The 13,694-nt window shown below is 47.4% G+C and overlaps 1 protein-coding gene across 9 annotated transcripts in view; it reads left to right on the forward strand.

Annotated features, from left to right (window-relative positions):
* Nucleotides 1-13,694, forward strand: part of LOC141065409 (uncharacterized) — a 585,755-nt gene that overhangs the window by 188,379 nt on the left and 383,682 nt on the right. For 7 of the 9 annotated variants that reach the window (XM_073557877.1, XM_073557873.1, XM_073557874.1 and 4 more), the window contains one exon: nucleotides 10,001-10,177. The exons of the other annotated variants lie outside the window; for them this stretch is intronic. In XM_073557877.1, the coding sequence (XP_073413978.1) occupies nucleotides 10,001-10,177 (177 nt within the window). The remainder of the gene's footprint in view (nucleotides 1-10,000; nucleotides 10,178-13,694) is intronic. 9 annotated transcript variants of the gene reach the window in all.

A 13,694-nucleotide genomic window follows, 5' to 3' on the forward strand; every position in this document is an offset into this window, starting at 1 on the left:
CCTTAACAGGCTGCTTGAAAGGGAGGAAGTCTGTGATGGTCTGCTGGAATGATTACATAGAGGAGGCCTTTGTAAAGTTAAAATTGGTACTGTGTGGTACACCAGTTCTGGTTACACCCGATTTCAAAAGAGAGTTCTTTGTGCAGACTGATGCCTTTGAGATAGGGCTTGATGCCGTGCTGTCTTGAGGTTAATGGGGAAGAGCATCCCGTTAGTTTCCTGAGCCGGAAGCTGACCCCAGCTAAAACCAGGTACAGTATTGTGGAGCAAGAGTGCCTGGCCATTAAGTGGGCACTTGAGTCGTTGCGCTATTATTTGCTGGGGAGGACATTTCGTTTGATGACAGATCATTCCCCTCTCACGTGGATGAATCAAGCTAAGGAGTGGAATGAGTCAAGCTAAGTAGAGGAATGCGTGAGTCACCAGGTGGTTTCTGTCCCTGCAAAATTTCAAATTTTCAGTAGAACATCAGGCAGGCAGTCTAAAGGGGAATGCAGATGCCCTGTCCAGTGTTCACTGTATGTCATGGGTCCACCCTCCTAGGGTTGAACAAAGGGGGGAGGTGTTATGAATAGGTCACCGAGGAGGATGGCAGGAATAGGCTAGGCCACCAGGAAACCAAAAAGGTTGGTAACTTAGTGGATTGCAGACCCCTAATCCTAACAACACAACTAGCAGTAGCCGTGGAGCTTACCTACGATGCCCTAGACGCCTTGGCACAGCCAGAGAGCTAACTAAGCTTAAAGCAAGAAAAGTGAAATCTAAACTGCCCCGGAGTAGAACCCCAAAGAAATAGCCCCCAAACATGTATTGTCGGTGAGACAAGATGAGGCACAAACACAGGCAGAAAATAGACTGAGCAAATGATGGGGCCCAAACTGTCTAGATAGGAAAGACACTGTCTGCAATCACGCAAAAACCCTAAAAAATCCAACACGTCTGATGTACAAAAAACAGAGGTCTCACGACCTCTCCCCCGCTATATCAGCATTCTGGTGTGAACTAGCAGCAAAGCAAAAGAGACTAATATAAAAGGGAACTGAACAAACTGACACAAGCTGTAACATATGGAGCGTGGTCCAGCACTGCCCCAGCAGGGAGCACGCTGAACCCTTACAGCAAGGCAAAAAGAGGCAAAACCAGATCAGATGCAAAGGATTAGCAAATGAACATCTTAACTGAAAAATGCAAGATCAGGCAGGAGACAGCAGACCTCAAAATGCACAGGAAGAAACAAATCACCAGCAGCAACTGAGGGAAGCCTGCTTACTTATATCCTCCCAGTCAGTAACCCCTGATTTCCAGTCATCGTCGTCAGGTGGCAAACTTCTGTCAACCCGACCAGCTCCACTACCTGCAGTAACCACCAGAGGGAGCCCCGACTCAGAAGTCAGATGAAGAGAATTTGCAACAGGGAGGTATGTGGTGCAGCAAAGAGTGTAGTGCTGGATGGAAGATATATTTCTCCCAGCAGGATAAAGTTTGGCTGGAATTTTCCCTAAAGTTGAGGACCTTCAATGATGTCACGATCACGTGGCCCGCCCATGTGATGTGTACCTCACCTGTGGGTGGGGTTATGGGCTATGTAATGGAGGTTGGTGTTTGGCACATGGAGAGAGTGTGTGTGTGTGTGTGTGCAAGGTATGAGGAACTAGGCTGGAGTTAACAAGTTCAGGCTTTGTTGGACTAACCGTGCTGCAAAGACTTAGCAGCAAGTCTCAAAACAACACAGGGAATGGCACCTAGCGGACGCCGCTGACCGGGCAGCCGCTTAGTTAAGCCTGTCCCATGCAAGGGTGAGTCTGAAACCAGTGGTTCTCCAAGATGGAGTATGTTTGTGTTTTTTCTTTACTTTCTGCTAACATGCTGTTTAAAGTGTCATTAAACCACTGAATCCTGTGTGTTGCCTCATTACTATGGACAGGGTCTCTAGGCTGAGGGACACCGCAGGGGCCCCGGGGTTCAGCCTAGATTTACCTAAGCTTCCTGTGACATTATAGTCGGCCCAAGAATTAGTTACCATGGATCCTATAGTCTCCTTAACCAAACATCTGGAGGCTCTGTCCTTACAGGTCACTGAACTGAGGGGGGCGGTCCAGCAACAAGGCATGTCGGTTCCTGTTGTACAGACTGATGCAGCAGTCAGGACAGCTGAACCCAAGTCACCTCTCCCTGAACGATTTTCTGGTGATCGCTGTAAGTTCGTTGTATTTCGTGAATCCTGCAGATTGTATTTTCGCATGCGTCCACTCTCCACAGGAAATGAGGCTCAGCGTGTGGGCTTGGTAATTTCTTTGCTGAGTGGTGATCCACAAGCATGGGCTTTTTCACTACCTTCTGATTCACCTGCATTTGAGTCTGTAGACCTTTTTTTTTCTGCTCTTGGTTTAATCTATGACGATCCTGACAGACTGGCGTTAGCAGAATCTAAAATACGCTCTCTGCTCCAGCGTGAGCGACTGGCGGAGGATTACTGTACTGAATTTCGTCGCTGGGCTGTGGACACTTAGTGGAAGGACCCTGCACTAAGGAGTCAATTTTTGCATGGGGTTTCTGGAAGGGTTAAACGGGCTCTGTTAATGTATGAGACTCCCGCCTCTCCGGAGGCTGCTATGGTGCTTGTAGTACGCATTGATCGCCGCTTTCGTCAGAGTTCGCAGGAGACTTGTCCTGTGGGGGGGCAGTTTTTGGTGAGGCTACTTCGGGTGAATCTGTTGAGCCTATGCAGATCGGTGGTATATCACATTCACAAAGTAACAAGCATAAATGTCCCTTGCCCAGAAAGCAAGGGGTTTGTTTTTTTTTGTGGCAAGAAAGGACATTTTATTAATGTCTGCCGGCTGGTACCTAAGAAGGACGCGCCGGTGGAAAACTGCTAGGCTCAGAGGGTTTGGAGGAGTCTAATCTGAGCCTTTGCATATCCTCCTTGCTGGTCTCCCAGTGTATGCTCCCTGCCAAGGTAGTAGTCGGGGGGCCAAGAGCTGTCGATTACTGTATTTGTAGATAGTGGTTCAGCTGCTAATCTCATTGATGAGAGATTCGCGCGGACAGCGGGATTGAAGGTGGAGAAGCTGCCTAATCCTATTCGGGTGGTTACCATCAATGCCTCCCCACTCTCACAAGGGGAGATTAAAGAGTTTGTGGCTGATGTACAACTCCACATTGGGGTCTTACACTCTGAGCGGGTAACATGTAAGGTGCTCAGTAATTTACCTGCTCAGGTAGTTCTGGAGTTTCCATGGTTGTCTATGCACAATCCGGTGATTGACTGGAAAACCCAGGACATAATTCAGTGGAGCAGAGATTGCCAGAAGAGTTGTCTGGCCACTTGTATTTCCGCGGTGACTCCAAGCATCTCAGAGCCACTGCTGGACTTTGCTGATGTATTTTCTGAAAAGGGTTGTTCAGAGCTGCCACCGCACCGACCCTATGACTGTGTTATTAGGTTAAAACTGGGATCCAAGTTACCGAAAGCCCGGATGTTTAATATCTCAGGTCCGGAGAGGCATGCTCTCAAAGAATACATTGCAGAAAGTCTAAGCAAAGGGCACATCAGGCCTTCATCATCTCCATTGGCGGCGGGGTTCTTCTTTGTCAAGAAGAAAGATGGCGGATTACGCCCGTGTCTGGATTTCAGGGAACTCAACCAGATTACGGTTAGTGACCCATACCCGATGCCACTCATACCCGATTTGTTCAACCAGGTGTCTGGTGCCAAATGCTTTTCCAAACTTGACCTCAGGGGGCGTACAATCTCATAAGAGTCCGTCAAGGGGATGAATGGAAGATGGCATTTAATACCCCTGAGGGTCATTTTGAGAATTTGGTGATGCCATTTGGGTTGACGAGCGTGCCAACAGTATTTCAACATTTCATAAATGATGTCTTTTCTCATCTCTTGGGGAAATTTGTTATTATATACCTTGATGACATTCTTATTTACTCACGCGACTGTGATGCACACATAGAGCATGTTAGGCAGGTGTTGCAGTTGCTCAGGGAGAACAAGCTCTATGCCAAGCTTGAGAAATGTGTATTTGTCGTCCAAGAATTACCTTTTTTGGGTTATGTTATTTCCGCCTCAGGGTTTAAAATGGACACCGCTAAGGTGCAAGCGGTGCTGCATTGGGATCGGCCTGATAATCTCAAGGCGCTTCAGCGGTTTTTAGGCTTTTCCAACTATTATAGGAAATTTATTAAGAATTTTTCTATAATTGCTAAACCGCTCACCGACATGACTAAAAGAGGTACTAATTTTTCTGACTGGTCTGAGGCGGCGGTGCGCGCGTTTGAATTCCTCAAAAACCGTTTTGCTTCAGCTCCCATCCTGGTTCAGCCTGATGTCTCCCTACCATTTACCGTGGAGGTGGATGCATCTGAGGTTGGAGTGGGGGCGGTACTGTCTCAGGGTCCATCCTTGGGCAAATTGCATCCATGTGCCTACTTCTCCAAGAAGCTGTCGCCGGCTGAGCACAATTATGATATTGGTAACAGGGAATTGTTGGCCATCAAGTTGGCATTTGAGGAATGGCGACACTTCTTGGAGGGGGCTGTTCATCAGATTACTGTTATTACAGACCATAAAAATCTGCTTTATTTAGAGTCTGCTAAACGCCTGTCCCCCAGACAGGCTCGCTGGGCGTTATTCTTCACCCGGTTCAATTTTTTTGTGACCTACCGACCAGGTTCTAAGAATACTAAGGCGGACGCCCTGTCCAGATGTTTTTCGGGGGGAGAGCCATGTGAGGAGCCGGTGCCTATCCTCCAAAAGGGTGTTGTAGTCTCGGCTATCACGACAGAAGTGGAGGCAGAGATTGCTGAGGCTGAGGAGGAGGTACCGCCGGGTCTGCCTCCTAATAAATCGTTTGTGCCATTACACCTACGCTTAAAGGTGTTAGGGGAACATCACGATACTGTCCATGCAGGCCACCCAGGGGTTAAGGGCACTCTGGAACTTGTATCACGTCGTTTTTGGTGGTCCAAAATCCGGCAGGACATGGCCTCATATGTGTCTGCCTGTACCACGTGCGCACGGGCCAAGACACCACGTTCCCGTCCTACTGGCATGTTGCATCCTCTGTGTGCCCAGTAAGCCATGGACTGAGATTTCCATGGATTTCATTACGGATTTGCCCTCCTCGGCTGGGAACACGGTCATTCTGGTAATAGTTGATGAGTTCTCTAAAATGTCGCATTTCGTTGCTTTGCTTCCCCATCTTTGCCCAATGCGAAGACCCTTGCTCAGGTATTTATTCGCGAGGTGGTCAGACTTCATGGTGTCCCGTCTGACATTGTATCTGATAGAGGTACACAATTTGTGGCAACATTTTGGAGAGCGTTTTGTTCACGTCTAGGGATCAAATTGTCTCATTCTTCGGCTTTCCATCCGCAGTCGAATGGGCAGACTGGGCGTATGAACCAAAACCTGGAACAATACTTATGCTGTTTTGTGTCTGACAATCAGGAAGAGTGGTCAGCGTTTCTTCCTCTGGCTGAATTCGCGATAAACAATCATTGTCAGGAATCGTCAGGGGAATCTCCTTTTTTTTTGTATTTATGGTCAACATCCCCAATTCTGTACCTTGCGCCAGGGGTGCTCGGTTGGCGTCCCTAAGGAGGACGAGTTGGGAGCACAATTGTCATCCATTTGGATGAGAGTAAAGCAGTGCTTGCTGAGTGTAGGGTCTAGGTATAGACGTGTGGCTGACCGTAAACATGTGCCAGGTCCGGACCTGTGTGGGGGATTGGGTATGGTTGTCTACAAGGAGCATCAAACTCAAAATACCATCGCTTAAGTTGGGACCCAGGTTCATTGGTCCGTTTAGGATCTCCGCTATTGTCAATCCTGTGGCGTTTCGTTTGGAGTTACCTGCCGTATACAAGATACATAATCATAGAATCGTAGAGTTGGAAGGGACCTCCTGGGCCATCTGGTCCAACCCCCTGCACAAAGCAGGATTCGCTAAATCATCCCAGTCAGATGTCTGTGAAGCCTCTGTTTGAAGACTTCCATTGAAGGAGAACTCACCACTTCTCGTGGCAGCCTGTTCCACTCATTGATCACTCTAACTGTCAAAAAGTTTTTTCTAATATCTAATCTGTGTCTCCTCCCATTCAGTTTCATCCCATTGCTTCTAGTCTTTCCTTGTGCAAATGAGAATAAAGTTGATCCTTCTACAATGTGACAGCCCTTGAGATATTTGTAGACGGCTATTAAGTCTCCTCTCAGTCTTCTCTTTTGCAAACTAAACATTCCCAAATCCTGCAACCTTTCCTCATAAGACAGGGTTTGCAGACCGGTCACCATTCTGGTCGCTCTTTTCTGAACTTGCTCCAGTTTGTTGATGTCTTTTTTAAAATGTGGTGCCCAAAACTGGACACAATATTCCAGATGAGGTCTGACCAAAGAGGAGTAGAGGGAAATAATGACTTCACGTGATCTAGACTGTATGCTTCTGTTAATACATCCTAGAATTGCATTTGCCTTTTTTGCTGCTGCATCACACTGTTGACTCATATTCAGTCTGTGATCTATTAGTATACCCAAGTCTTTTTCACATGTGCTGTCACTTAGCCCTATTCCTCCCATTCTATATATGCTTTTTTCATTTTTATTGCCCAGATGTAGTACTTTGCATTTCTCCCTGTTAAAAACCATTCTGTTAGTTGCTGCCCACTTCTCCAGTTTATTTAAATCTTTTTGAATCCTCTCTCTCTCTTCTCTAGTATTAGCTATCCCTCCTAGCTTTGTGTCATCAGCAAATTTAATCAGTTTACCCACAATTCCTTCATCTAAATCGTTGATAAAGATGTTGAACAATACAGGGCCCAGGACAGAGCCCTGTGGTACCCCACTTGAGACATTCTTCCAACTGGATGTGCAGCCATTTACGACCACTCTTTGGGTCCGATCACTAAGCCAGTTATGAATCCACCTAACAGTTGCCTTGTCCATTCCATACTTAGTCATTTTTTTCAATAAGGATTGTATGAGAGACTTTGTCAAATGCTTTGCTGAAGTCAAGATATACTATATCTACAGCATTTCCTTGATCCACCCAATCAGTGATACCATCATAGAAGGAAATTAAGTTAGTCTGACATGACTTATTAGTTACAAACCTATGCTGACTCTGTTTAATCACTTCATTCTTATCCAGGTATTGACATAATGTGTTTCACAAGGTGTTACTTAAAAAGGTCGTCGGTTCTGTGGATGTTTCTCCCGTGCCACCGCCTCCCGTCTTGGTGGAGGGCACGTTGGAGTTTGAGGTGTCCAGGTGGTTGACTCTCGGGTAGTGCATCGCACTTTACAGTACCTGGTTCACTGGCGTGTCTATGGTCCGGAGGAGAGAACTTGGGTGCCGGCTTCGGACATACATGCAGACCGACTGGTTACGATGTTTCATCGCCGTCATCCGGACAAGCCAGGCCCTCATCATTGTGAGGTTCCTGGGGTCCCTCATAGAAGGAGGGGTACTGTCATGTCGGACACGGTTCGCACCAGGTTGTCCGGCAGACAGCGGTAATACCCCATCCTACTACTTTGTTCTCAGCGGCGCCGGTTGGTCTTCTGATCCGGCTTGGATTGGGTTAACCAGGTTGTTAGTCTGGGTGAGGGCTTAGCCACGCCTCCTGCCTTTAAATTGTCCTGCGTGACTATGGGCGTCGCCGACTATAGCTCTTGCCTTGTGCTAGCGTTACCGGTCTGAAGGGGGCGTCTTAGGAGCATACAATATCTGGTGTAGTATATTCCGTTGTTGCCATTATTTCCTCCCTGCGTGGTATTATTTGGTTGCCCTTGCACCTTATTGTTTTCTCTTGTGTGTACGTGGTGTGGTGCGTTTCCCTTACCCTTGTCCATACTTATTTGTGAGGTCTGGTGTTTGGTCTCTTCTCTTGGTGGAGGGTGATGGGTTCAGCTTAGGGCTGGACAGGAGACAAGGACAGGGTGGAGGCCCAGGCAGGCACACCTTCAGTGTAAACCCTGTGTTACGGGAAAGTCAGGGTTTCCTCTAGTCTGAGGGACACCGCAGGGGCCCCGGGGTTCAGCCTAGATTTACCTAAGCTTCCCGTGACAACTAGCGATTTGCAAGCGTAATTAGCTTGCAGAATGCTAGCGTTTTCCAAGTGATCTGAAGCATCGCTTGGAGAACTGATTGACAGGTTGGTCACACTCGTCAAACATAGTGTTTGACTAGTGTGACCAACATTTTACTACTGAGGCTGCCTATTCAGCATCAGTAGTAAAAGTTAGAATGTAAAAAATAATAAAAAAAAATAAATATTATTCTCACCTTCCGGCGTCCCGCGCAGCCTTCCCGCCTCTCTCCACGCTCCCGGTCACAGTAATCCTTTGCGCGAATGACCGTGAGACGTCGCGCTCCCGCGAGACCTCAACGTCATTGCGGTTATTCGCGCAAAAAATTACTGGGACCGGGAGCGTGGAGAGAGGCGGGAACTCTGCGCGAGACGCCGAAAGGTGAGAATAATATTTATTTTTTTAATTATTTTTTACAGGGATATGGTACCCACAGCCCGGAGGACAGTCTCCCCTCCTCCGGACCGTGGGAACCATCCGCAAATGTTCTGTTTACATTTCGCGTGGTGTGCACAGCCATATGCGGGAAGTAAGCGGAACAATGCAATCCTATGGGTGCGGGATCGCCTCGATTCCGCTAAATTAATGAGCATGCTGCGTTTTTTTACCGCGAAGCGATTCCGCCGTGGGAAAAAACGCAGGCATTAGCACGGCATTGCGGAATCACGTAGGATTACATGGGATGCTTATTTTTCGCGTTTTTAAAACCGCCGCGAAAACACGAAAAAACCGACGTGTGAACTCAGCCTAAGAAATGCCAGAATTCCATGTACAGTAGTAACACTGGCTGCATATTAGTCCCTTCTTCAGGCTTCTGTACATGTCAGACCCTAGTGGATATTGTTCGGCTCCGGTTGCCATCGCAGCTCTTTGGCACCTAATGATCATGGTTGTATTTTGCTCCTTGCCGCTCTAATCATCTGGCAGAGCTGGCATCTCTGGGCCTAAACTGCAAGGATCTGAGCGACCTCAGTAGGTTCTGTAGTCACTTATGTGTTTTTATAAAATATTTCCATTCTTTTTAATTTTTGTTAAAACCTTTTGATATCCGAAACTACCTGCTTCATGCCTCTAAATTCATGGTAAGGAAAACAAAACCCTCCAGTGATCACTTTCCTGGATCTACCCCCTATCCGGAGAGCCTAACCGGCAGAATCCAACTCCACCGCAAGTAACAAAGTAATGTCTCCTCACTCCTTCAAGTAATTCATTTACAGTGGATAAGGAAAGTATTCAGACCCCTTTAAATTTTCTTTCATTGAAGATGCACTCTACCTTGACAGATAAAAACCAGAAATGTAGAAATTTTTGCAAATTTATTAAAGGAAAACTGAAATCTCACATGGTCATAAGTATTCAGCCCCTTTGCTCTGTATTGAATAGACTCACCTTTTGAGCTAGTACAGCCATGAGTCGTCTTGGGAATGATGCAACAAGTTTTTCACCCCTGGATTCCCCTGGATTTGGGGATCCTCTGCCATTTTTCCTTGCAGATCCTCTCCAGTTCCGTCAGGTTGGAGAGGATCTCCAAGGAAGAATAATAGGTTTTGTTCTATGGAATCCAATTTGGATATAGACGCCAAGTTGGATTCCATAGAAGAGTCTCCGGTATCACCGTCTGCCTGTATCTTTCTATCTTCACCCTCACTGCTGTCTCCAGCACACTGCTGACAGAGCGGCCCAGACAGCACCACCACCAAACCACCGGCAGCAACTTTGTGTTGACTCTCGATCTCCAACTACCAGGGTCCTCGGACCTCCCAAACAGCGAGGAGTAAACCAGGTAGTCGGGGCCACATGAGCTCAACTATTGAGATGGATGGGCAGCTGCAGAGACAACACATAAACTGTCTTATGTTTCCTTATGTGTAATATTCATCATCATCTCTCCTTATACAGGATTACACAATAGAGAAGAAGACATCAGGTGACTGTGTGACTCCCATCATCCATCTCCATGTATCCGGAGGAGGGAGCAGCAATGAGAGCCCCATCACAGAAGCCCCACACTCCCCGATGCCTGAGAAGAAGATCCTAGATCTCACCACCGAGATCACAGAGCTGCTGACTGGAGAGGTGACTGCTGGGAGATTATACAGTGTACACTGGGGGATTCTGGGTGATGAGAGGAGACTGCTGGGAGATTATACAGTGTACACTGGAGGATTCTGGGTGATGAGAGGAGACTGCTGGGAGGTTATACAGTATACACTGGAGGATTCTGGGTGATGAGAGGAGACTGCTGGGAGATTATACAGTGTACACTGGAGGATTCTGGGGGATGAGAGGAGAGGAGACTGCTGGGAGATTATACAGTGTACACTGGAGGATTCTGGGTGATGAGAGGAGACTGCTGGGAGATTATACAGTGTACACTGGAGGATTCTGGGTAATAAGAGGAGAGGAGACTGCTGGGAGATTATACAGTGTACACTGGGGGATTCTGGGTGATGAGAGGAGACTGCTGGGAGATTATACAGTGTACACTGGAGGATTCTGGGTAATAAGAGGAGAGGAGACTGCTGGGAGATTATACAGTGTACACTGGAGGATTCTGGGTGATGAGAGGAGACTGCTGGGAGATTATACAGTGTACACTGGAGGATTCTGGGTGATGAGAGGAGACTGCTGGGAGATTATACAGTGTACACTGGAGGATTCTGGGTAATAAGAGGAGAGGAGACTGCTGGGAGATTATACAGTGTACACTGGGGGATTCTGGGTGATGAGAGGAGACTGCTGGGAGATTATACAGTGTACACTGGAGGATTCTGGGTGATGAGAGGAGACTGCTGGGAGGTTATACAGTATACACTGGAGGATTCTGGGTGATGAGAGGAGACTGCTGGGAGATTATACAGTGTACACTGGGGGATTCTGTGTGATGAGAGGAGACTGCTGGGAGATTATACAGTGTACACTGGAGGATTCTGGGTGATGAGAGGAGACTGCTGGGAGATTATACAGTGTACACTGGAGGATTCTGGGTAATAAGAGGAGAGGAGACTGCTGGGAGATTATACAGTGTACACTGGGGGATTCTGGGTGATGAGAGGAGACTGCTGGGAGATTATACAGTGTACACTGGAGGATTCTGGGTAATAAGAGGAGAGGAGACTGCTGGGAGATTATACAGTGTACACTGGAGGATTCTGGGTGATGAGAGGAGACTGCTGGGAGATTATACAGTATACACTGGAGGATTCTGTGTGATGAGAGGAGAGGAGACTGCTGGGAGATTATACAGTATACACTGGAGGATTCTGGGTGATGAGAGGAGACTGCTGGGAGATTATACAGTATACACTGGAGGATTCTGGGTGATGAGAGGAGACTGCTGGGAGAGTATACAGTATACACTGGAGGATTCTGGGTGATGAGGGGAGACTGCTGGGAGATTATACAGTATACACTGGAGGATTCTGGGTGATGAGGGGAGACTGCTGGGAGATTATACAGTATACACTGGAGGATTCTGGGTGATGAGAGGAGACTGCTGGGAGATTATACAGTGTACACTGGAGGATTCTGGGGGATGAGAGGAGACTGCTGGGAGATTATATAGTATACACTGGAGGATTCTGGGTGATGAGAGGAGACTGCTGGGAGATTATACAGTATACACTGGAGGATTCTGGGGGATGAGAGGAGACTGCTGGGAGATTATATAGTATACACTGGAGGATTCTGGGTGATGAGAGGAGACTGCTGGGAGATTATACAGTATACACTGGAGGATTCTGGGTGATGAGAGGAGACTGCTGGGAGATTATACAGTATACACTGGAGGATTCTGGGTGATGAGAGGAGACTGCTGGGAGATTATACAGTATACACTGGAGGATTCTGGGTGATGAGAGGAGATTGCTGGGAGATTATATAGTATACACTGGAGGATTCTGGGTGATGAGAGGAGACTGCTGGGAGATTATACAGTATACACTGGAGGATTCTGGGTGATGAGAGGAGACTGCTGGGAGATTATACAGTATACACTGGAGGATTCTGGGTGATGAGGGGAGACTGCTGAGAGATTATACAGTATACACTGGAGGATTCTGGGTGATGAGAGGAGACTGCTGGGAGATTATACAGTATACACTGGAGGATTCTGGGTGATGAGAGGAGACTGCTGGGAGATTATACAGTATACACTGGAGGATTCTGGGTGATGAGAGGAGACTGCTGGGAGAGTATACAGTATACACTGGAGGATTCTGGGTGATGAGAGGAGACTGCTGGGAGATTATACAGTATACACTGGAGGATTCTGGGTGATGAGAGGAGACTGCTGGGAGATTATACACTATACACTGGAGGATTCTGGGTGATGAGAGGAGATTGCTGGGAGATTATATAGTATACACTGGAGGATTCTGGGTGATGAGAGGAGACTGCTGGGAGATTATACAGTATACACTGGAGGATTCTGGGTGATGAGAGGAGACTGCTGGGAGATTATACAGTATACACTGGAGGATTCTGGGTGATGAGAGGAGACTGCTGGGAGATTATACAGTATACACTGGAGGATTCTGGGTGATGAGAGGAGACTGCTGGGAGATTATACACTATACACTGGAGGATTCTGGGTGATGAGAGGAGACTGCTGGGAAATTATACAGTGTACACTGGAGGATTCTGGGTGATGAGAGGAGACTGCTGGGAGATTATACACTATACACTGGAGGATTCTGGGTGATGAGAGGAGACTGCTGGGAAATTATACAGTGTACACTGGAGGATTCTGGGTGATGAGAGGAGACTGCTGGGAGATTATACAGTATACACTGGAGGATTCTGGGGGATGAGAGGAGACTGCTGGGAGATTATACATTATACACTGGAGGATTCTGGGTGATGAGAGGAGGCTGCTGGGAGATTATACAGTATACACTGGAGGATTCTGGGTGATGAGAGGAGACTGCTGGGAGATTATACAGTATACACTGGAGGATTCTGGGGGATGAGAGGAGACTGCTGGGAGATTATACAGTGTACACTGGAGGATTCTGGGTGATGAGAGGAGACTGCTGGGAGATTATACAGTATACACTGGAGGATTCTGGGTGATGAGAGGAGACTGCTGGGAGATTATACAGTATACACTGGAGGATTCTGGGGGATGAGAGGAGACTGCTGGGAGATTATACAGTATACACTGGGGGATTCTGGGTGATGAGAGGAGACTGCTGGGAGATTATACAGTGTACACTGGATGATTCTGGGTGATGAGAGGAGACTGCTGGGAGATTATACAGTGTACACTGGAGGATTCTGGGTGATGAGAGGAGACTGCTGGGAGATTATACAGTATACACTGGGGGATTCTGGGGGATGAGAGGAGACTGCTGGGAGATTATACAGTGTACACTGGAGGATTCTGGGTGATGAGAGGAGGCTGCTGGGAGATTATACAGTATACACTGGAGGATTCTGGGTGATGAGAGGAGACTGCTGGGAGATTATACAGTATACACTGGAGGATTCTGGGGGATGAGAGGAGACTGCTGGGAGATTATACAGTATACACTGGAGGATTCTGGGTGATGAGAGGAGACTGCTGGGAGATTATACAGTATACACTGGAGGA

Source organism: Dendrobates tinctorius, unplaced genomic scaffold (assembly GCF_039654945.1).
Source record: "Dendrobates tinctorius isolate UK_male_01 unplaced genomic scaffold, ASM3965494v1 ptg000251l, whole genome shotgun sequence".
NCBI classification, from domain to species: Eukaryota; Metazoa; Chordata; class Amphibia; order Anura; family Dendrobatidae; genus Dendrobates; species Dendrobates tinctorius.